Here is a 25,654-nt window from a genome sequence, read left to right on the forward strand (position 1 = left end):
AGCCACTAAAGCAAGATGGACAGGAAAATAGCATTAGAGATACGAGGAGACTCAATGTTTTCAGGCTCTTTGGTCTGCATCCCAGGTTCGGGTCAGACTAGATGGAGCGACCCGGACCAAACCACTGTTACAGTCCGTCTCCTGGTTCCTGGATGAGCGCTGCATTGGTGAAATCAGTGACGTTCGACATTTTGGAGTGACGTAATGACGTGGCTCTCACATGGCTCAGTTAAAGGTGGACAAACAACCGGTTCTTTGACGGTGTGCAGTTAAGTCTGGCAATAGCACCTGAACTAGCACCTGGTTCTTTTTGGTGGAAAAGTCCTCTGTGTCTCTGTGTCCTCTGTCTCTCTGTGTCCTCTGTCTCTCTGTGTCCTCGGTGTCTCTCTGTGTCCTCGGTCTCTCTGTGTCGTCGGTTCCTGGGGCTAGAGCCCTGCTAAGCCCAGGAATTGGTATGGATTTGGTTGCTGGGTGCTGGAGCCAATCCCAGCTCGGGCAGGGTACACCTGACATATCTCCAGTCCATCACAGGACAAACAGAGAGACAAAGAACCTCACTCACTCACTCACTCACTCACTCACTCACTCACTCACTCACTCACACTGAGGGTAATTTAGCGTCACCAATCAACCTCACTTGCATGTTTTTGGACAGTGGGAGCAAAGCGCAGTGCCGGGAGGAAACCCAGGCACACATGGAGAGAACATGGAAACTCCACTCTGAAAGACCCCGGCTGGTATTTGAACCTCGACCTTCTCGCTGTAAGGTGAGAGCGTTAATCACTGCCCCACCATGCAGCCCAGTCTGGATATTAAGAAAAGACGTTTGTGAGTGAAAATGAATGTGTTGGCTCCTTTTTTGGTTTCTTTCACATTAAATTGACCATCGTCATTCAATTCACCACTTGTCTTGTCTCTTATTTCCTGTCTATATGCATAGATTCAAGCATTGATTGAAGCCAGTGAGTTGAAGATTGATTGATTTGTTGACATGCAGAGAGTGGATTGATGAGCGTGTCTGCACTGTGCAGTAATAAAACATAATTTATTGCAGTTTACTCTTTCCTCTGTAAGATGTATATTGTGCATGTTGATAACTGTGCAGTGTATGTTGCAGCAGCCTATGGGATGTGGCCTTTTCAGGTAGAGGGCTGTCCTTGTTTTGTTGCATTCCTGCAGAGAGTTTGACCTTTGACCTGGTTGTTGCATTCCAGAGAGGTTCGTACTGCTGCAGCAGCAGCAGCATTAGCATTAGCATTAGCAGCTCCACACACACACACACACACACACACACCCTCACACACAGAGACACAGCTCCGGTGCTTCATAGACGATGTGTGCGCTCAGCTAGTCGGACTCAGACTCAGCCCCCTCTGTTTTGACCTGAGCTCAGTCGGCCCTGCGGTTCTGGTTCTGGCTCTGGTTCTGGTTCTGGCTTTGGCTCTGGCTCTGCTTCTGGTTCTGGCTCTAGTTCTGGTTCTGGCTCTGGTTCTGGTTGTACAGATCGCAGTTAGCAGCTCGCGCGCCCCGCTCCGTAGTGAAGCAGCTCCAGACTCAGCAGGCTAACAGCAGACCCAGCAGAGGAAATGAAGGACAAACAGAAGAGAAAGAAGGAGCGGACCTGGGCTGAGGCGGCTCGCATGGTAAACCAAAACACTTTGTTAGTTTCTTTCTCTGCTCTGTGGATTTCTGTGCTTTTATTCAAGCTGTGGATCCAGATGTGTTGTTTGGATATTCTCGTCACGGTCACAGCTGCCTGTCAGCTCAGCTTTCAGCACAACAATAAGCACACAGACACCGCCTTTAGGTCGAAAACCACTCGTTTTGCCATTTTGTGCACATTTTCCTCCTTCTAGTTTAAAAAGAGAGGAACCGCATCACGCTAGCGCTGCTAGCATGCTAACGGCTAACAGCCCTGCTGCAGCTCTTTGTTTGCTAGAGTTAGCCTAGCTCGTTACCATCAACACCCGGAGAGAAACTCCCCGAAATGAGCCCCCCCATCCCGGCCAGCAGCATTCCCTCCCAATGCCCAGAACCTCCAGGGCATGTGGAAACTCGGAATGGTTCTGTAGTAACTGGGCCTGAAGTGAGGGTAGTAATGAGTACCATTAGCTGAAGACATGCTAACGTTAGCAGAGCCAATGGCTGAGGCTCAGCAGCTGTAACACAATACTACTCCAATATTACTCCAATACTACTCCAGTACTACTCCAATACTATTCCAGTACTGCTTCACATCCCTCTAATACTGCTTTTAACACAACATCCAGGTTTTACCACACTAAGGATTCACATTAATGCATCAAGTCGTATTAAAGCTGCTTTAAATGCCTTTTTTAACACAAGATTCAGGTTTAAACACAGTGAGGGGACACAATACTACACTACTACTACAATTCTGCTTCAAACTGTTCATCCTGCTTCTAATAGCATGTTTTAACAACACTCAGATTCAAACACAAAGAAGGGGCACAGTGCTGCTTCAAATCATGTTAAAGCTGCTATAAAAAGCATGTTTTCAACACAGCAGTCAGGTCTGAGAGTGGAAAATACTGCTTCAAATGGTATTAATATATACCATTAATATATATGTATAAATTCTGTTTTCAAACGAACAGCTCGTTTCAGGAAAGAAATGGCAGTAGTGCAATTTTTATACTTAAAAAGGGGGAGGTGGTCACAGTCCATCTATCTTATCTATTAACATACACATGAGGTAAAGTGGCCACATTAGTCTAATATAGTCATGGTTAAATCATCACCTTATATTGTTTGAACTGAGATGAGAACAACTTTACCATATGGCCATGCACTTCTCTCTGTTTTGGTCAGTAGGCCTTTACTTGGTGTTCTCACCACTGCTACATCACAACAGGGCTGGACATTAAAATGCTAACGTATCATCCACGTGTATATAGTTCCATAATTGTAATGTTTCTCTCATGGTAACATAACATGGAGACTTAATACAATGAAATATTGTGTTAAATCACTTTTTGTGCTTCTGCAGTCAAATGCACCATTGTCAAGAAAGAAAGTACAAAAACCCCCCAAACTGCTATACACCTCCAATGACGGTGCTTGGAACGGCACATACGTGAACGAAAACAAAGACTTGTGTCTGGTTTACAGTAATCGCGAAATGCCCCACAATTCTTTACTGGACACGGGTCCAGTAATCATGCAGTTTTTAGTGGATCGAAGTAAAGTTTGATGAAAATATTTAACCACTCCCCAAGTTATTGTTTATTTTCAAAACTACGAGGAATAAAACAGGTTTATGGTCATATAAAGTTTATTAAAATCACAAACGGTCAAAACAGAGATGAAACATAATGTGAACATAATGTGAAAAAAGAACAAAAAAATCACAATAAAGACAAAATACTTTAGCAGTAAACATCTTAACTGACTAGAATTCACAAATGATTCTGAAACCATGTCATAATGTGAAAAGAGGCAAGTATTGAAACGGTCTGGGTGGAATCTTAAAGTTATAAAAATGTCCAGAAACAGAAAAGAACACTGCATGAATATAAACATTTTAACAGATATTAAAGATGTCTATGAGTGATACTGATTTTTAGTTCTGGGTTTGATAAAAGCCCTCACCACCACCATACAGCATCAAATAACTCACAAATTGTTTGGAAAAACGCCACCACGTGTAAATCACCACACAGGAACCAGAAATCACCTCCGAGTCATATGACGCGACGTCACCATTCAAAATGGCGGCGCCCATCGATATGAAAGACTGGGAGGTGATTCTTGGCTTTTTCAGAGTGATAAATAAATAAATTCCAACATGAGATCAGTTATAAGAGGATATTAACCGGACCAAGGGTATTTTTATCGGTAATGACCGACTGTCCGACATATTTTGCGATCACTGGGTTTAAATTGTGTTTGATGAGCAAACGGACTGCCATTAAGCACAAACACACCAACATCATAGACTGAATTGTATATTACAAACCATAGTGACTGCCTAAGGTGCAGTAAATTCTTTTTATTTTTTCATGCTCTTCATGTCAACATATCTGTCCACTAACACACTGGACACTCACACACCCATATATAATATATATAAGATGTATACAAAATAAATACTAAAGACAATTTAACTTCAGCGTTATCCCGACTTTAGAGGTCCTATAGTTATTAAAAACCATAAAAATAGTTTTCATGTTGATAAACCAGGGAAATGGAAATTCCGTATAGTTCCCAATAGACGCGGTGAGCGAGTGCAGCCTCGGGGGACTATTGGGAACATGCATAGTTTTAGGCAGCGAACTGTCCAGCCATCATTTGGACGGTCAATTTTCGAAAAAGATTACCAGAAAAATAGTGCACAGCTCCCTAAAGCCGAGAGATTTTAAGTGTTAATGCACCTTAATGAGCGGACAGTGAACAGCCTCCCCCGCATCGCGTCGCTGCCGGGACTCCTCTTAAATTTCATTTTACACCAGAGGAGTCGCACATCAGGCCCGTCCACCCAAACCAGCCTGCAAGAGGCTCCACCCCAGAACCAAAAACCACCAAGCAAGGTGGTTATATAGGATTTATATGAGTTTCTTTCTGACATTTCATTGTTTCCTCAGAATGTTTAATTAAAATTTACTTTATGTTCCGATAGTTGTCTTTTTCAGTACTAACAGTTTGATTTTGCAGAATTATGGACAGTTTCATCACGTACCCTGTACGCCACAACAAAGAAAAACTTTCAAGTCTCAATTCAAAGGTTATTATGGCAATATTTTACCAGCATGGCCTTCTCAAGAGGAAACTGTATGTGGCCCCTGAAGTAAAATTTTATTTTGTATACACATGTATATATACCTTGTATGTCTTTATTTTGGGTCAGTTATGTGCTTTCATATAAGTATGTTTCTTCCATAACATATTTGGTGTTTCGTTTGTTCAATATCAACTGGTCTTACAATTATTTGCATATCACAATGTAGTGGTCCAGAATGCATTAGAGTGCGCCATTTAAGGTCTATTATTTCACAATTCTTCGAGGAAGGCCCCTAATTAGGTTTGTTCTTTCTTCATATGCTCCACATCTTTGAAAAAGGGGGGGGGTGCTCTTTTATTAGGCGGTGCTCTTCTATTGGGAACTGTATTGGATATTTTACGATTTAAAACTTTGAACATCAGTCTGATTACACAATTTGCATATTTTTTTGCTGTCATGGGTTTAATTTTAATAAAGAGATAATAGTACACAAATAAAAATCCATCATGAAGCCAAATGGATGCAGCACATTCCTTGTGTGTGTTCTCATTTGGTTTCAATGAAAACTAGATTGGGGATGCTCAATGGTGGTGCAGTGATAGACTGGGTTCACATGACTATCAGTTTATAATAAGTGTTAATGAGAGTATTGCTCCACTCCCTTCACATTACTGACGCATGTTGAATGCTCAATAACAAGGTGTATGTATGGATTGACTAGAAAACAGAAGAGATGCTGCATTGGAAGCTGGCTGTCTTTTACTGTGCTCATAAAAACATCAGAAATTATTGAGCTTCCAAAGAAATGTGCATTTTTCTTTCTTCATATATAAATTTAACACTAACCACATTGTGTATGTCTCGTGGACTAAAATGTTAACGCTCCAGACAAAGAAAATTCTCTCACCATCCATCCATTAGTATTTGAAACATCCTGACTTCAGCTTCAGCATTAGCTGCTGTCACTGGACAGTGTTAGAATGAAGACCAGCTTCCGGGACAGTTCTACAAGTTCAGGGTTTAAATGTCCTGGGGAGACCTCAGATTCATGCGTGGAGACACAAACTGAAGAGCGACAGTGGGTATTTCCTCTCTGGAAATATATCAGGTCACGACAGAAAAGCTAAAACTCTCTACGACGTTCCTCTGGCCTGTGGTGTTTGGTTTTGCTATGTACTTGAATGAGAAGAGGCAGGCTGCGGGATTCGGCATTGGGATTTTTGACAGCAAATGAGATCCGAACCGCTTGAGTAACCACAAAGTGGAAGTTTTGAGCAAAAATGTCTCCTCTGTCGTTTGATCGTGTTTTGAAGCCGATACGATTTTCGCCCTCAGAGGAGATAGCGTTTGCACGAGAGCCAATTCAAATTTTGGGCGAAACACCTTTTTTTGAAAGACAAATTGCGGACTTCCTGTTGGGAGTCATTGCGTGTCTTTTTGGTCTTGCTGAGACGAACTGAGTTTTGGTTTGATCTCTCTCTGACATTCCTACGGACCGTGGTGGTCATTGGTCATTTTAGTGATTGTAAGTGCGAGAAAGCACATTTTGGCAGTTTGGCGTTTAAGTTTTACATTTTCCTATAGTCTGCGCCGGTCTTTACGACTGTAAGTTGGTGCGTTTTGGAACAACGGGGTTAAATTTGGGTTCAATGCTGTTCAGGTGAAAGAAAGAATAAACTACAGATGAAATGGGCTCCTTGCCTCCAGCAAAGCTCTTCTTTAGAGGGCTTCCCTTCCGGGCTCGGTCCCCAATGATGTCCATTTCCATGGCGATGACAGAAAAGCTGAAATCGATGTGGCTGGCATGTTGGGCCACTATTTGGCGCTGTTTGATTTTATTATGAAAGCATGAACAATGGGAGAACACTGACATTCTAGTGGACACACCACCAAGTTGGATTGTTATTATGTTGACTCAAAATGAAAGTATCTGGTCCAGGAGAATATGGACTGGGAGTCATGACACCACTGAGGAAACCTTGTTCTGATTGTCTCTACTGAGCATGTGCTGAATTAGTTACTTCAACCTTGCATGTGCAGTAGCAGTGTGTTTCTGCCATCTACACAGAGACGGAGCATTTTCAGAAAGTTGACCCCCCCCCCACCTCCCGTTTCCATGGAGATGGAGTTAGTGTTTTGATTTTCCTCGTTGCTGTAGAGTTTGAATTCACTGTAATTCCTGTGGAAGTATTATGATGGTATAAGTGGATTTGAAATGCTCTGGCTGTTGAAGGAATTGCACTTTTTTCTCTGAGTGTCCTGAAGGTTTGTTCTGCTCCCTCTTCTTTTAAAAACTGTCTTCCAGGTTCTGGAGAACTTCTCCGATGCACCCATGACTCCCAAACAAATCCTCCATGTCATCCAGACCAAGGGACTGAAGGAAATGCGGTCAGACACACACACACACACACACACACACACACACACACACACACACACACACACACACACACACACACACACACACACACACACACACACTTTTAAACACATTTGTATATTCATTATTGTATTTAAATTTTGATAAAACAATGGATCGTAAAACGGTGAATTGTTTCAATTGAAAGACATTTTTAACCCTGGATGTGTTGCCAGTAGAATGAAGATAAATTAAAATCATTCATTAAGCTTTATTTTAAAACCATAGGTCACAGCAGCCTGTCCAGATATCACATTTAAAGGGGTCATATTCTGCGAAATCAAACCATACATAGTGTCATCGGGAGTTTAACCAATCCCAATCAAGGTAGGCCCTCCCTTTGACTCCTCCCACAATGAAGCAGCTCTGCTCTGGCACATGGCACCACGAGAGGAAGTACTTCCTCCTCTTCCCAAGATGGGCATGTGTGGGCGGAGCCAGGCCAGCTCACACAGACACAGCAGATTCTGAATGTAGCTCCTATGATCTAATATTCAAATGCATGAAAGTCAAGGCGGATTTGAGGCAATAAATTTTAAATACAATGTTCTTCGACTGACAAGACCATGCAAAAGTGTTGAAAAGCTGGATAATATGACCCCTTTAAAGCCTCTAATAAGCTCCAGAAGAGTTTTTATATCCTGTTGTACTGTTTGTGGTTTAAACATTCTAAGCTGCAATGTGATCACATTACCAAGACTATAAGTCACAGGACCAGCCAAACTATGAAAACAAAGTGTGATTTATTGTCCAGAAAATACGGTCATCTAGCAGTGAGCTGATCATACCTGTCTTTAATGGAGCTTTCTGTCTGTCTTTTACATGAACTTGTTGACCTGCTGCTGCTTCCTAAAGGAGGTAGGTAGAAGGACACAGACCATATAAAGCCTCATGTTTTTATAAGTCAGATCTATATAAATGATTGTGTGTGTGTGTCTGTGTGTTTGTGTAGTGGCACAGCTCCTCTGGCCTGCCTGGTCACCATGCTGCACTCCCAGGTGAGGGGAGACCGAGTGAAGAACAGTATTTTCTTCAAGCTGCCTGGACGGATGAGCCTTTTCACTCTCAAGGTGCCTGAGCAAACTTTTTACTCATTTTCTTCAGAAGCTTCAATCACCAACCGTTTTGTTGTTTGTTTTACCTGTGTGTAACCAAAGCTTCATGAGTAGCAGACTGAGGTCCACGAGCTCCTCCTTCAATTAATGCAACTCTGTTCAGTCTGAACTTTTTTATTCACAGGCGTTTGTGGAGGCTCAGACCGGGAACCTTCACTGATACTGTCAGGGCTTAGGGACGGAGAAAGACCATAGAAAGTCTACCTGTCCATGGTGTACACTCTGAACTAGCCGGGATGTGCTTCAGCAGCACGCTACCCTTAATGGGACAAAGCGGTGTACAATATATCACAAATGCATCATGATATCAACAATAGTCTTATGCATGTTACTAATGACTTCTTGAAGTCTGACCGTGTTTACCTGCAATGTGCCTTTACACTCTGCATGGTAACACCACAAGTCAGAAGGAAAAAGACCAAAAACAACAAAGATAACAAACTGCTCTACTTGTGAAACACTGCTGGTGGAAACGACAGACACACGTGTGATTTAACCAACAACTCTCAAAGCACAAAGACATGAACATCATAAAGTGTTTATCACAGGTCGTCATGATCACAACACTCAAGAGCTCAACTTGTTCAATGTGATGTGAGGAAAAGTGCTCGGTCAACAACAGAGGCAGGGCTTTATTTCAGTTGAGATTTCAGGCTCGTCTGCATCACTAATTAATATGAGCAAATCAGTTAAACCTGTCTGGAGGTCCGCTATGTGCTAAACTCTATAAATTACTCCGGATGAGCAAAGGTAAGTAGGTTGTACGTCTTTGCGAGCTTCACGTGGACATCAGCTCAAAGAAAAGATGCAGAAAAGGTGAGTTTTTAAAGAGAACTAATGTCGGCATCTTCTTCCTAGAAAAATGCCCCTCAGTGGACGAAGGCGCCGTTGGAGTCGGACGCAGCGATGGAGGGGTCAGGCAGCTCCGCCCCCTCGGCCTCGAGCAGCGCCGCCGCAGCAGGGGGCTCGGCTGGGCCGGTGGGTCCGACCGAGGGCGCAGAGCAGGAGAGCTGCGACTCCAGTGAGACCACTGTTGCTGCCAGCGCAGACAACGATGGTACGCTCATCCACATCTCACCGCTGGCGTCACAACAGTTCTAATGGGGATGAAACACATAAATGATATGCAAAATAGTTTCCGAGCTGTATCGTCATAAATTAATGTTGAATTTCGTTTTGACACAGACAGAGGAATGTGATTTAGTCGTAAATCAAACGAAGTAAAATAGAACACTTCGGAAATTATCTTTCAATACGTTAAAAGATTGTGCCACTGACGTGGAATAAACCTCAAGCTGAACTACCGTACTTTTCAGACTATAAGTCGCTCCAGATATACATTGCATCGGTCAAAAATGCTCCATGAAGAAGGGGAAAAAACAGGAGTCACCCTGGACTATAAGTTGCACTCTTCGTCTTTTGGAATGAGTTTCGCTTAAAAGAATTACCATCAGTGGCAATCTTGTAGAGCTTTTCCACCAACAAGAACCAGGTTCTAGTTCAGGGTCGGTTCTTAAATGAGCACCGCCAAAGAACCGGTTCTTTTTCCACCGTTAACGGAGCCAGTGGGAGTCACGTCATTGCGTCACTCCAAAACGTGATACGTCACTGATTTCACCAATGTGGCGCTGACAGCCTCATACAGGAACCAGGAGACGGACTGGATTCATCGGGTTAATCCGGGTCGCTCCATCTAGTCTGACCTGAACCTCAGATGCACCAAAGAGAAAGAAGACATTACGTCTCTTCTTGTCTCTATTGGTGTTTTTTCACATCCGTCTCGCTTTAGTCCGGAGCCCCAGAGTGGACATAGAGAGGCAAAAAAAATAACGCGTGGATGAGTTTGGGGCTTATTTTTCAACATTTGGGCATTACATTGTGAATTTCTGCTCGTTTCACTTTATTTCTGGGCGTGTCTGAATCAAAAGCTTCAACATCGGAGAAGAATGGAGGTTTACAGTGATAGAACGAAGCTCTAAAAGCTGTTTCCATGGTAACCTCCGTAAACACTGATTAAAGTTCTCCTTCACATGAAGCCGTTAAAAGGCTCATTTTATACCTATAAAATCCAAGCATTCATTTACAGTGGTATGTAATTTGTTTAGTAGTTCCTGATGAACCAAAAGTATTCATTATAAAGAAGGTCTGTGGGTTAGAAAATGATATTGGAGCGTCTCGGAGCGGAGCGTAATGCAGCAGCACACTGCCTTGCTCAGCGGCTGCAGCTCCTCAGCCGGCGTTCAGAACGCGAAACAAGTGGAAAGTGTGAAACAAAAACCGACAATGGAAAATTGCTTCTAAATAATATCCGAGGTAGCTGACTGACAGGAGGAGCGCGGCAGCGCTCTTGAGAGCCGCAGCTCCGCGAATGCGGATTAAATAATCTCATTCCCTTGTATTATTAACTTCAGGGAACGACTTATTATTTCATTCCCACGCGTTTTTTTTTCAATTTTTTTCTCTATAACCACTCCGGGGCTCCGTGTTCGCTGGAGTTTTCAGAAAGCCGGTTCAACCTCGCTTCCACCTTGTAGGCAGTGATACCTCCAGAGATACCTCCAGAGATACCTCCAGAGATAACTCCAGAGATAACTCCAGAGATAACTCCAGAGATAACTCCAGAGATACCTCCAGAGATACCTCCAGAGATACCTCCAGAGATACCTCCAGAGATAACTCCAGAGATACCTCCAGAGATACCTCCAGAGATAACTCCAGAGATAACTCCAGAGATACCTCCAGAGATACCTCCAGAGATACCTCCGGAGATACCTCCAGAGATACCTCCAGAGATACCTCCAGAGATACCTCCAGAGATAACCCCAGAGATAACCCCAGAGATAACCCCAGAGATAACCCCAGAGATAACCCCAGAGATAACCCCAGAGATACCTCCAGAGATACCTCCAGAGATAACTCCGCCCCCAGCTGATGACGCGTCAGGTCCCAGTCTAGCGCCTCTCTGGTCCAGCAACGAAGTGGGGCCAGCATAGCACCAGTTTAGCCCCTGATAGGCCGGGGCTTTGGCAGTGGAAAGACAAAGAACTGGTGCTAAGGCTGGCCCTGGACCAGAACTAGAACCTGGTTCTTTCTGGTGGAAAAGCCCCCTTGGTCAATCTCCACAACATGTCGGCACCACTGAAGTGTGGCTTCTCTTGACCGGTTGTCACTATAGTCACACTTTTCTGCTCTTTCTCTGCAACGCTTCGGCCTGTGGGAATGTCAAACGTGAGGGGGATCTCATCCATCTTTATAATATGATCTGGTGACAGATTGCGTTCAGTTACCTGCATTTTGATAAACTCACGGAAACAGTTGACCTTGGCCTGGAAGTCTGCTGGCAGTTGCTGATGCACCGTTCCCCGTGCTCTGACAGAGAGGTAGTTGCGTTACCTGAAGCGGTAACACCAAGAGGGCCCGCCTGCAAAATTGTTTATCTCCATCTCCTTGGCAACCACCAGGGCATGGAGACACAACTCCACCATTCACAAGGCAGCACATTGTTCAAGCACCCATCTGTAGACTTGTTCCTAAAGCTCTGGCTGGCTTGCTTTCAGCCTGCGATTAGCATTCTTTCTTTGCTTCATTTTAGTCAGAAAACCTCTGCTTTTGGCCAGTCCCTCACAAGTTTCTCACTCACACCAAACGTTTTCTTCTACTTGATTACCATTTTCGGCTGCATATTCTACTTTTACTACTACATATTCTACTTCTACTATATTCTGCCTGCAGTTTGTTATCTGCTAAATAGTATTTTCTTATTGGAGGCATCTTGTTTGTGGTGTGTCTTTCTCTGTTGTTTGTAAGTTAATGTTTCAGGTTTTAGTAGTTTCACTTTTTATAGTGGTGCTGGAGAAGCTTATAGTCATCACAAGCCTAGAGCGCCCTCCTGCTGCTGTAGACGGTAATGTTTACTCCTTGGTTCATGTCAGTCAGCATGAATTTTGGTCATGAAAAGGAGAAATCATAAAAGTTGCACCTGACAATAAGTCGCAGGGCCAGCCAAACTATGAAAAAATAGTGCGACCGAGGCCCCGTTTATACGACATCGAAAACAAGTGCAACCACAAAACTTTATTCACTTTTGGAGGGGCTCTGTTTACGCGACACCGGTGCTCGCATCCACTGCAACCGTGACCTTTTCTTTAAATACTAGACTGAGGTGTGCTGAAGCTTGGAAAGAGCTCAACTGTGCAGGACACCGGCCCTCAAGGTCTGGAATTGAAGACCCCTGGTCTAAACTCCTCCTGAGTGGAACATAAAAGATCCTCATCCTGAGCAATCAGATCTCTTAGAAAATGACCTGCCTACTTTTAGAAATATCCTGATGGGTGCACAGATTCAGCAGGAGAGCAGTGGTGTGGAGAAAGTTTACAGGGCAATCTTATTGACATAATGAAATAAAGCCTTAAATAAAGAATGAAGAATTTCCTGGCTTTGGCTGCGGCAGCAGTGTGGCTTTTAGCCTGGGTGGCTTTTATACCAGTACACATAATGTCACACGCCCTGCTGCTCGGCTCCTCTCGGAGCAGAACACACACACTACAGGATTAATAGTCGCAAATATTGAACATGTTCATTATCTACAATCTCACCTACCGAGCGGACCGGACTAGACAAAATCACTTAACACTCCGCACACCACAGGAAAATCAGGCACGGATGTATTTTGCAAACATCAGACAATCGGGCCTTTGCTGGTTTTGATGGTAGGGCTCCCCCCTCTCCCTTGTAGAGCTCCTTAATCAGCTGTCTCACACAAGTGAAGCAGTGGTTCAGTGAAAATAGCCTCCAACTGAACTCTGCCAACACTGAGACACTTATTATGGCCCCAGATAGTGGTCCCCCCTCTATCAAACAGTACCTGGGTGAACTGAGCCTTTCAGCCAAAACAAAGCTGAGGAACTTAGGGCTGATCTTTGACGAGTCCATGTCCCTGAATCATCACTGGAGACAGCTGGTAAAGACCTGCTTCTTTCAGTTCCCTAACATCACCAAGCTCCATGATGTCCAGAGAAGAACTCCAAATGATTATCCATGCATTTGTGTCGTCACGCCTGGACGACTGCAACAGCCTCTTCACAGCCTCAACAAAGAAGAGCTGCTCGGTTCCAGTGAGTCCAGAACTCAGCCTCCAGACTTTAGAGCAGCACCACCAGGAGGAACCATCTTCCCCTGTGTTGAGATCTCTTCACTGGCTCCCTGCTGAGCTTCTTGTTCAATATAAAATCTTGGTGCTAACGCCTCGAGCCCTACATGGTCCAGCTCCTCCTTACATTGCTGACCTCATTAAGCCCTACATGGTCCAGCTCCTCCTTACATTGCTGACCTCATTAAGCCCTACAGCTCGACTCGGAGCTTGAGATCGTCTGGGCAGAACCTGTTAAAGGTTCCATGTACCTGTTTTAAAACCCGGGGAGACCGATCATTCAAAGCTGCTGAACCCCGACTTTGGAATGAACTCCCACTGGACCTGCGCTCTCTGGACTCAGTGGACATCTTTAAAAAGTTCTGGACTCAGCAGACATCTTTAAAAAGCCTAAAAACACATTTGTTTACCAAATCATTCTAGTCCAATTGACCCACGCTGCCACTGACTGTCGACATTTGTTGTTTTTAAGATAGTTTTTTCTGTTATCTGTTTTTATTTGTTTTTACTGTGAAGCCCTTTGTGACTCCATGTCTGTGAAAAACGCTATAGAAATAAAATTTACTTACTTACCCCTTACGTATCCTGTAGTTGATACCAGCCTTTATTGAGCAGCTGCAGTGATTTCTGCAGGTTTTGAGCTGATACTCAGCTGGAGACCTCTTCACTGTTAAAGTAGTACTAAGATGGACTTTAACTTCTCAGAATGTGTTCAGTCATTTCCAATAATGTTTAAAACTAACAAATGGACTTAATCTCACTTCTTAGCAGACATGTTACAGTATTTGTACTTATATTTTCATATCTGGCTAACAAATATGTGTGAAATAGTATTTTCAAACATCTTCTCAAATTGATTTAGTAAATTGTCAGCATTTTTATTTATTTAAATGCCTTAAACCATCATTTACATTGCAAAAGAAATTAGTTTTTTAAATTTGGGGGGAAACCTAAATAGCCAAATTGAATTATATCTTTGACATCAAAAGGAGGGGCCTGGACTGGAAAGCAGTTTGGACCCCTGCTCGAGTGCTTTTTGTTGCATTGAACATCCAGGGGCTTTGTCCCCTTCTGAGTCATCACTTAACTGTCTTCTTTTCCTGTGCAATGGTGAACCTGAGGAGTCTTTACAACCTTGTCCTTCTTCATGCAGCTCAACTAGTCTTCACTGATCCCATGGTCTAAATCGTGTGTGTCTGTGTGTGTGCGTCTGCGTCTGCGGCTCTCTCTCTCTCCGGTTGGATGTGAAGCCTCGGTAGATGAGAGTTCGTCCAGCGCCTCATGTTCTGCGGAGGTGCCGGCTCCCAGCAGTCAGCCTCAGACACGTCTCAGCAGGGCAGCAGGACAGCAGGGACGCTTGGACACACAGCAGCCTCAACACGCCCAGACCAGGCTGAGCCGCTCACGACAGGTCAGCACTCACATTCCTGCAGCTCTGCATGAATACACATCCTCACACACTGGGCTGACACAACAGTGATTTTTTAAATGGGAACACAAATGTAGAATGAATATATTGAATGTAAGTTGACTGCTCAGTGAATAAAGTGTGAAGTGAATGTGTCTGCACAGTCGGGGAGGCAGAGGAAGAAAGCTGTGATGATGCCCCGTGTCGTACTCACTCCTCTCAAAGTTAATGGGGAGCACGTCCCATCAGGTAAATGCCAAACACATCCTGCAACAAGACCACCCAGCTCAGACGTCTGCAACTTTCCAAACCAGAAGCTGTTTAAGCTGCTTCATATTTTTAATCTTTTTCAGCTGTTTGAGTCATTTTGATGCAGTCAAAAGCATTTACTGTATCAGCTGCAGTTAAGGGAACGTGCAGGTGACACTTCATTTAGTTGACAAACTTAAGTTAGATTACTTGTTGTGCAACATAAATTTAAACGAGATGAAGTTGTTTATTTTTAGTGGAGCTACAGGTTGCTGACTTCTAACAGAAATCATGGAAACACACTCTGAAAGAGTAAAACAGCTTCAGTTGATGTTTTCTGCTTTAGAAAACCTCTACATGAACATAAGGGACAAGTTCTGAGAGTTTTCTGTTGTGACAGGGCCCATGAAGAGGAGTCGGGGTGGAGTGGATGTGGACTTCGAGACTCCCGGTTCGATCCTGGTCAACACCAACATCAGAGCTCTCATCAATGTGCGGACCTTCGCAGCCTTTCCCACACACTCACAACAACAGCTGCTGCAGCTGCTGCCGGAGGTCGACCGACAAGTAATATATACACACACACACACACACACACACACACACACACACACACACACACACTATGGCGGGTCATAATGAATTTCATATCAAAAATGGCGGTGATTAGAGGAGGCCATGTGCTCGTAGCAAAATGGCCAAACTTGGTGTTCTCCTGACTGTGTGGTCTGGAGAACAAAGGAGAAGAGAAGCCCGACTTTAAATCTACTTTCTGACTGTAACTCTGTTGCCAATTTGTTGATGAGTTTATGTGAACGCAATTTGCTTTGCAAAAAGTGTGCAGTCGGTCAGATAGTGTTCAGTTACATGTGCATGATGCAGGATTGCAAGTTACCTGTTCGTAGAGTAAAGATTGCATACCTTGCATAACTTCGACTATCAATTGCCCAGTAGTTCCCACATTTCCTCAGTGTATTTGAAGGAGTCTGTTTGTTGTCCAGGCAGGAGGAAGCACGTCGTTCCTTTGTTTGCAGTGAGCATCTCCGTACTAAGTGGCTGTGGCTTTGTTGTTAAACTCTGTAAACCTGTTTTGAGGATGTCAAATAAGTGGACGACTGAGGCTGTGGGAGAACTTAAGGGGTGTCTGGACAGTTCAAACTGGGATGTTTTCAGGTCTGCCACCGATAGTCTGGATGAAAACATGGACATTGTGACATCCTACATTAAAGTTGATCGACCAGAAAGAAATCTTTAAAATATACTTCCCTGAAAATGTCTCATTTAAGCACAGAGAATAAACCAGTGCACCAAAACAAGACCATCACCACTCATTTCCAACCTGCAGTTTCCCAAATGGATCAAAGTTGCTATGTTTACAAACAAACCAGAATCTGTAGCCATCCAATTCTTTTGACATATTGCTAAATGACGTAATCTTCAAAAACCTGCGCACATGGGTTTCTGGGATATCAAAGATGATTTATAAGATATTGACATTTGACCAATTCACACAGTAGCGAGGCTACATGCTGTACATGATTAAAATATGACTGAGACCGTCATTAGCAAGTGTGAACATATGTGTGCAGCACACAGTAGTGCGTAAATACAAAAATGCACATTCCCTGTCATGCCGTCAGCATCCCAGTGCTGAAAAATAATATTTCACTATGGCCCTCTGGGAGTGAGGTCAAGTAAGGTCTATACCATGTTTGTAATCACCGCTTTGATCTATTGATGTCGCTAGGGCTCGATGTGTCACGGCTTGTTCTCTGTGTGATATTGAAAATGACTATCATGAATACCACACTGTATCTTTTAGCTGCCGGCATTAAATTGCCGGCCGAAACCGGCGGGCTCTCAGAGACAAAAGGAGCGCGCTTACAGACATCCCTTACTCTCGTGAGAGCTACATCATACACCTTAGCTTTGCAGAGTGCTAGTCGCCCTGAGGCAATACCTCCGGCCCGTGCTGGCCAGGGGTCCTGGGCCGTGGCTGGACGGAGGTGTTGCCCTCAGGGTGACGGGCGCGCTCCGCTAGCACTCTGCTAGCACTCTGCTAGCACTCTGCTAGCACTCTGCTAAAACGAACGTCGTTCTCCCCTGCCGCGGGTGGGGTGCCTGCCCGGGGGAGGTCAGTGCAGCGCAGATCCCACGTCTGGCTCCCGTACTCAGGCCCCCCTAGCCCGGCCTAGGCTGTCCCGTTCATGTGCCCTCCAGGTGCCCAGCCAACCGCCCGCGGTCCAGCGTCTCATCTACGCAAGTGTTTGTATTTATCACAAAACAGCTGGTTGTGGCAGTATGTACTGCATCACTCCACATTTATCTGATATCGTGCAGCAGACACTAAAATCTGAATATTATAATATCAATGTGACTTTTTTCTTTCTCAGATTGGACCTGATGGGATGGCCAGACTGAGCAGTTCAGCTCTCAACAATGAATTCTTCACTCACGCTTCACAGAGCTGGAAAGAGAGGCTGGCTGAAGGTGAGTCGACCATCAGTGGACAGGAAGCGGTCTGGGTGGACCAATAAGGTCCTCAAATGAATACCAGCTCATCTGAGAGTGTTGGTGCCATCGGTAGAATTTGAATTAGCACAAATGAGAAGGTTCAAAGAAAGTCCAAATTTAGTGAGATGAACAGCCTGATAATCGTCATTCTTATGTAAAGACTTATTATAACCCGAGCAGAGCTGGGTGGGACCCTGTTGGAATGTTGGGAATTATTAAGGTCTGAGCACTGAAAGTGCCGAAGGAGCCTATTGAAATTGCTGGGATTACTATTAGGGTCTGAGCACCAAGGACCATAGGACCATATTGGAATTCCCCAGAGAAGAGTAAAAATTGTGTGTCACAAACAAATACATTTTTGAGGGCCTAAATGTACACGAAACATTGTGAAACTTTGCAAACACACCAAACCTTGTGGCCATCTGCCTGAAACTTCACGTGTCATCACAGTCTTGCCCTGAACACGTCCATATGCTAATGTCTATTCACAGTCATAGCACCACCTTGTGGTAGCAGGACTTTCATGTATTGTTGTTAGTCTGTTCATATTAGGCGCAAGTGTGTTGACATAGACCTTACCACATTCATGATGAGTCACAAAGAAAATGGCGACTTATCAAGACATTTCTGCGACGGCACAGCTAATTTTTGAATTTCCACGTGGAAATACAAGTTTTTATATCTCGGAAGCACATGATCCAATCAACCCTAAACTTTACATGCTGGACACAATACCCAGTTTGAAGATATCCAGACTTGTAAATTATGAAATGTTAATAGCGCCACCTAATGGTAAGATGAAGTTTAAGGAATGATATTTTCAAATACCATGGACCCAAACTTTGTGATATCATCCTTGAGATCGGTCGGGATATGAAACACATCAGGACACACAAAAATGTCATGACACCCAAACTGTAAACCCAACAGGAAGTCATGACACTCAAAGCTAAATGGGGTTGACTTCCTATTGGGTTTAGAGTTTAACGGTGATATTCTCATGTTGAACTCCTCCTACAGGGTAAATTTTGGTGTCTATACAACAGTCCTTCCTGATCAAAAGGGAATCAAAATTCTTCACAAAAGTCAAAGGCGTGGCCATGGCAGCCTGCCGAAAGATCATGTTATACAATTTCATGTTGTCATTAAATATTTTACTGTACTAACCTTGAATGATGTGAGTGTAAAATGTGCTGATGATGAGTCGCAGTGGAAAGTTGTGACTTTTCATCAAAGGGCATGACCGCAGCAGCCCTCTGAACTTTGTGTTGGGTCCAACAGACACACGGGTCCTGCAGTGAGCTGCAGGCCCACACTCGTGCCCCGCTGAGGAATCTGACACAGGGTCATTTACAAAGCAACTGTGACGCAAGGCTTTGCTGGGGGCGGGGGTCTGTGCCGGCAGAATATCAGAAATGTTCATATTTTTCACACTTTCATGTAACATTGTTAGCCCACATTTCCATCGCACTCCGACCTAGACAGAACCTTGTCAAGGACCCATTCAATGCTGTTTGCAGCTCTTTTGGTTTCTGGCTTCAATCTAAATATAACTTTGCCACAGCAAAAAGCCTATTTTTAGACAGTGAGTCTATTTTCTCAGATTTCCACTTGTAACTACTAGACCATCCTGTACTCAGTTCTCTTTTTAATGTAACAGAACTGTATCAGAACTGTCCAAACCACAGTACACTTATCCGTTTATTTTGCTCATACTATTAAAACTCATCTTGGAAATGTTTGTAAAATTCCTATTTCATCAGCATTCAAACAGATTTTGTTTTCAAATGACCATTTTTAGTAGTACTCCACACTGCTGTTCAGATGGTAGGGTATCAAATTGATGATAAATTTACATCATGGCAAGTTTTCGAGGTCCAGAATTTGTCCTTTGTGAGCATCTCTGTGTTGTGGAAATGAGACCGTAGAAGCTCCTCTTAAACTACCTCTGCGTGTTTGACCTGACAGGCGAGTTCACTCACGAGATGCAGGTGCGATTCCGACAGGAAATGGAGAAAGAGAAGAAGGTGGAGCCGTGGAAGGAGAAGTTCTTTGAGGAATATCATGGACAAAAGTAAGTCAGTCTAATAGTTTGGGTCATCTTATCTATGACGATCCTGATGAGGATCGACATCATACTTCTAATATATGTTCTCTATACTGATCATATGCTTTGATCATTTCAACTGTCTCAGTCATCGTTTGAGATGTGGAAATACTGAGCAGTGCTTTGTGTGTGTGTGCAGGTCTGGACTCACCCGGGAGGAGTCTCTGAAGCTCACTATGAGTGAAGCCAGTGAAGTGGCAGCCAGTGTGTTGGACAGTGATGTGGCTGTGGTGGCAACCGGAGCCCCCAAACGTCGCAGCGTGGGCAGGCGGATGAGAAGACGCACTCGTGCAGACCTTCGCCGCAGGGCCCGCCGGACCCTCTGTAAGCCCACCACAGCCCTGCAGCTTGCAGAAACCCCTGAGCCCAGCACTCCTGTGGATGTCACAGCAGCCTCTCTGGGCTCGCCCTTGTCGGAGAACACAGTGGTCCAAGCAGAGGTGGTTCTTCAGGGTGACTGTGCTGTGGAGCTCCCCGTTGAGAATCCCTTCATGGAGCCAAAGCCCTGTCCCACTCCAGAACCAGAGGCACTGCCAGCTCCCACTCCTGCTCCCACCCCCACACCCAGCCCCAGCCCTAGCCCCGCCTCCATCAGTGCAAACGAAGAGCCTGAGGTTGCTGTCCGCTTGCTACCGGAGGAGGTGGCACCTGTCCTGGCCTCCACAACCTCTCCATCCTCCTCCTCCTCTTCCTCCTCTTCTGCTTCCTCACCGGCCTCTTCACCTTCCTCACCTTCTGACAGACAGGGGGCTTTCGCTGCAGGCCTGGACTCTTCCTCATCCTCCTCGGCATCATCCAGTGCCGTGGTGGCTGCGGACCCCCTGGACGACACCGCTTCTGTGGTCACCTCCATCACCGGAGGAACGGCCACCAGCAGCCGGGAGAGCAGCCCATCAGCCAGTCCAGCCACCACACCTGTGCCTAGCAACCAGACCAAGGATCAGAAGAGGAGGCCAGATGAGGCAGAGGCCTTCTCCTGCTTCCCCGAAAAGAGGCCACGGCTTGACGACCGTCAGTCCTTTCGTACCACAATTGACGGTGTCCGTTCAGAGAAGCCACAGCCGACAACTGAAGAACCCAAGGTGCCGCCGATCCGGGTAAGACTTCGAGTCTAAGAGATATAAAATCCATGCACATTCGACAGATTTGAACCTTTAGGATTGATTGTTATCCAGTCAAACCTTCTGTTGTTGTGTCTGCCACAGATTCAACTGTCCAGAATCAAACCGCCCTGGGTCAAAGGCCACCCCACCTACCAAATATGCCCCCGCATCGTGCCGCCAGGCGAGGGCTCGCGGCGGTCGGGGACAGGTGGGGCGCGCACCTTGGCGGACATCAAAGCCCGTGCTCAGCAAGCCCGGGCCCAGCGCGAGGCCGCTGCTGCTTTTGCAGCCTCTGGCGAAGGGACAGGGCCGGCCGGCGCCAGGCTGCGGCCTGCTGCTGGGATACCGGATAGCAGCAGTGGACGAAGGGCAAGAGAGCATCCAGGACCTATCGAGCCCGGAGGAGGAGGAGGAGGAGGAGGAGGAGATGGAGGAGGAGGAGGAGGAGGAGGAGGAGGAAGAGGAGACGACGGAGGAGACGGAGGAGGAGGAGGAGACGGAGGAGGAGGAGATGATAGTGGGATGGAGGAGCAGGAATCGTCTTCTAGCTCTAATTCGTCGGGAACACAACTACAGCTTCTTAATGTAGAGCCTCTCTCCCAGCCTTCAGCGTCCACTACCTCAGCTTCCATCTCCTCGGACCCGCCAGAGACCCCGAGTCCTCAGCAGGATCAGACCACGGTGGAGCAGGAGACATCCAACATGCTCTCTCCTGAACACGAATCATCAGGTAGGCAGAGCAAAGGACACGAGTCTGATGCTCCCTCTCAGAATGTAGACCAGGAGTGTGAAAAACCTTCACTGGCCACAACCTCAATCCCTGATTCTCTTCCCAGATTTGGGGCTCAGGGTGTGGACGTTATTCAGACGCTGGTCAACACTCAGGCCAGAGAGCAGGAGCAAGGAAAAGAGGCGGATCTCGGTAGTGTCATCCAGCACGGTTCTCAGCGGGTTGATGCTCAGGAGGCTTCGTCTCATTTAGCTATAAAGGATCATCAGACAGGCGTGTCCTCTCCCCGGCTTGTGGACTGCTCTGGGACGGAGAAGGATGACGACATGGGTACACACAGCGACTCAACAGAGACTGCTTCAGACTGTGAGAACGAGGTTCAGGAGGATGAGCGGCAGCAGGCTGAGCAGGACTGGCATCCCCAGCTCAGCAGCCAGAGGAACCTCGTCATCTGCAGCCCTCCTCCTCAGAACCAGCAGCCGGTCATCCAGGCCCGTGTAACCGCTCGCCAGGGTCAGACCGTCATCCAGCCCTGCTTCCCCAATGGTTTGCAGCAGAACAGAGGCTTTCTTCCCCCAGAACACCACTCTGCTCCCGCTGCACTCCCACAGGGGCTGAGAGACTCTAATGTTGTGGTGAAACTGGAGCCTGAAGATGACGGCAGAGCCTCCAGGCAGAGGTCTGCTGACGACGAGGGTCCAATCCATTCAAGGTCCCCTGCAGTTGCTTCTAAAAGACTGATTAACTCTGCGCGGCCCGTGTCCAGTGTGGAGGCCAACAACCCTCTGGTCACTCAGCTCCTTCAGGGAAGTTTGTCCCTGGAGAAAGTTCTGCCCTCTCACTCTGCCAACAGGCTTGAGATCAGCCGATTACCCCCACCAGCACAGAGAACCTCCATCTCCCACAGCAAGGCTGAGGCATCGGTGCAGTCCCGGAGCCCAGACCTGACCACGTCCTCACAGAGTCACAACAAGTCACAGACGAGCCGGCCCGTGTCCTGTCTGATGGAGACCCCTGCCGGGTCCAAGTACCAGTCTCAGCAGACCCCCAGTGCTGTCCCAGTCATCACCTCCCTGCCCCCCTCCTCCTCCAGAAGTAAGGTGGAGCAGAGCTTTCCAGAGTCTGTGGTCATCAAAGAGTCGCTGGGTCCTCAGCCTCCACAGGGAGCCACTCCAGACCGACCTCACTCAGGGCCTCGAACCGTGGCTAACGGCCCAGTAGGCCCTTCCCCTCCTCACGCCGACCCCTGTCCGCCCGAGGGGGTGCCGAGCATCAAGATGAACTGGCGCAGCCCTCAGTCTCAGCTGTCTCCTGCTGCGGTGAAGAACGAGGTGAGTTCCCGGACATCCTGCCAGGTCCAGTCCTCGTCCTCCACAGTCCTGAGCATCACCAAGAAGGAGCCGGCCAGCTCTGTGGACGGCTACCTGAGCGGAGGTGCCATGGAAGGACTGCTCAACATGGAGATGACTTTAGCCAGGATGGCAAAGAAAGAGCACAGCAAAGGCCCATACTCCTCCCCCTGTTCCTCCTCCTCACCCTCACCCTCCTCCGCCGTGTCCTCACTCCCATTCCAGCTGTATGGGAAGCTTCCCAAGCCGGGCGGAGGAGGTGTCAGCTACACCGCCAATGTCTCTGTCATGGACAATGGCAGCTTCTCTCGCAGCATGGCGGACGGCGTGCTGCAGCTGCGGCCTCGCCTGGCCTCCAGCCAGACCACCCTGAGCATCCAGGCCTTCACTGACAGTACGGCTGAGGAGGTGGCGCTCAAGTGTTCGTGCCGCCTCAAAGCCATGATCATGTGCCAAGGCTGCGGTGCCTTCTGCCACGACGACTGCATTGGGCCCTCCAAACTGTGCGTGTCCTGTCTGGTGGTCAGATAAAGCTGCTGTCTTTGTCACAGGAGTGTACAGACCCCCCATAGCAGTGTACAGACCCCCAATAGAAGTGTACAGACCCCCCATAGCAGTGTACAGACCCCCACAAGAGCATCATCATGGGCAAGATTTGCCTTGTAAAATTGAACTGTATTTTTTGTGGTTAAAGATTTTCAGATATTTCTTTAGCTGTGATATTGTTGTTATTATTATTATTATTGTTATTATTATTATTATTATCATTATTATTATCATTATTGTGAATTTGGGGCATGATTGATTGTAAATTGTGCCTTTTTTGTTTTCTCACCTCAGAAACATGTACCTCATCTTACCTTGCTCCACCTGTCATCACTTGGTGGTCATTATTGTTTGAACCCTCGTTTCTTCAACAAACAGGGACTCATTGTTGTCTCTTTGAGCAAAGAAGTATTTTTTTAACCATTAAAATGGAGAAATAACATTGTATCACTGCTTTTTGACTATTTTTTTGATGGTTCTTCAAACAACAGTCACTCGCTCCCTCCCCTGAAATGACTTTTAGGCCAAGAGAAGAATTAGATTGAATCCGTCTCAGTCAGTAACTTCATATTGAAATTGTTTGTTCGTAAACATGTGGGCCGCTGTGCCAGTTTTACTAAAGCTTATAGCTATTGATATAGGCTAGAGCCTATTGTGCTCTCATGAGCTGAAATAGTTAAAGTAGGTGTCAAAACGGCGAGCTCAGTTGGTAGAACATGAGACTCTCAAGGTAGAGGGTTCATGTCCCACGCCAGGCACCACCTTCCTGTGGGCTCTCCACCTTCCTGTGGGCTCTCCACCTTCCTGTGGGCTCTCCACCTTCCTGTGGGCTCTCCACCTTCCTGTGGGCTCTCCACCTGCAGGAAGGTTCTTAATGGGTCAATGTGATTCAAGATTCATTTAATTGTCATTCTACTTTTCAGTACAACGAAATTACATCAAGCACAGATGGAAAGAAGAAGACAACATTGGAAGAGGGAGGAGAAAAAAAGAAGTCACATTGCAGACAGTACTCCTTAGAGTAAAGTCTGGAATATAAGAAAAAAACACCTCAGCACATTTAGCATCCAGCATATTACAACATAGTACATGTCACAAGACGGAGCACATAGGATTCCACGGGGTGGGGTGGGTGGGAGGGGGGGGGGGGGGGGTTGCAGGAGAGAGGTTACCCCCAGTCGATCATGAGCCTCCCATTTGCTACGCAGCCAGTTCCGGCGCGACCGCGAAGAGACCCCTCAACCGCTGGGGGGGGGGGGGTGCCAGCGGAGGCGGGGACAGTTCTGAGTTATTCCTCCTTCCAGTCAGTCCGGCCTCTGATGATGTGAGACGACCTCGGATAAGTTCTGGTCAGAGATAGTTCCTCAGGGGGAAAGGGTGTGAAGATAAGGGCAAGGTGGGGGGCAGAGCCTTTGTTGGGTCTTTATCCTAGGAGAGAATGTAAACAACCTCTGGTTGTCATGGGAATCCAATGAAGACTAGAGGTGTTTTGAGGTCAGGGTGTCTTGTTTTGTAGCACCCTGAGTACAAGTCTCTGGTCTCCAGCGAGTTTAAATCCAAATCTGTGGCCGTTTCTATATTTTAGCGTCCCCTCAGGGCGCCCAGCTTCTCCAAGTTGGAATCCATTTCATTCAAACGTCCAGAAGTGGCGTCCTGCCTGCTTCTGGGTTCGTTTATCGTATGAGTCTGAGTGTTCAAAGCCCTGTTCAGTCCTTCAGTGATCACTGACATCCTTCCCAATGCAGCTGCCAGCATTTTGTCAACTTTGCGATAGGTTAGGTAGCTGCTCGCTCCAATCAGCAGCATACCTAATATCATAAATCCAAATATGTAGACGTCTTCCACGTCCTCCACGGAAAACATCGACAGGCACACTAACCTCCACGTCGACCAGGAGTCGAGAGTGTACCCGGCAAAGTGAGTTCCATCAGGACATGAGGGCTCTCCTGTGCCCGCTTTTCCAGTGAAGAAGATTTTGTCGATTGCATTCAGAGACCAGCTGATCAAATCCATGGTTCGGTTTGGGTTCGGATAGAGATGAGAGAGAGGCTCTTATTAGATTTGACGAGAGACACACGGGACAGAGAGCAGCAGCAAGCAGGAAGAGAAGGAGCGGAGAGGGAGGAAATGCGACCGCCTCCGTTGAGATCCAGAAGAAGTCCCCACCACCCGGGAACGGATAAGAGGGAGGAGATGGATGTTTGGGCCACTGGGGCCGGTGTTT

General features: G+C 46.3%; 1 protein-coding gene across 1 annotated transcript; it reads left to right on the plus strand.

The window, feature by feature from the left end:
• Positions 1 to 1,326: 1,326 nt before the first annotated feature.
• On the plus strand, positions 1,327 to 23,830 carry asxl1 (ASXL transcriptional regulator 1). The gene is made up of 11 exons (XM_080468461.1): positions 1,327 to 1,643; positions 7,047 to 7,129; positions 8,113 to 8,230; positions 9,134 to 9,332; positions 14,675 to 14,835; positions 14,997 to 15,081; positions 15,482 to 15,648; positions 17,475 to 17,571; positions 19,564 to 19,669; positions 19,842 to 20,799; positions 20,908 to 23,830. Exons 1-11 carry the CDS (start codon positions 1,587 to 1,589, stop codon positions 23,413 to 23,415), a joined length of 4,539 nt encoding a protein of 1,512 aa, XP_080324587.1. The 5' UTR covers positions 1,327 to 1,586; the 3' UTR covers positions 23,416 to 23,830.
• Positions 23,831 to 25,654: the final 1,824 nt, after the last annotated feature.

This window comes from Lipophrys pholis, assembly GCF_963383615.2.
Source record: "Lipophrys pholis genome assembly, chromosome: 8".
Taxonomy (NCBI): domain Eukaryota; kingdom Metazoa; phylum Chordata; class Actinopteri; order Blenniiformes; family Blenniidae; genus Lipophrys; species Lipophrys pholis.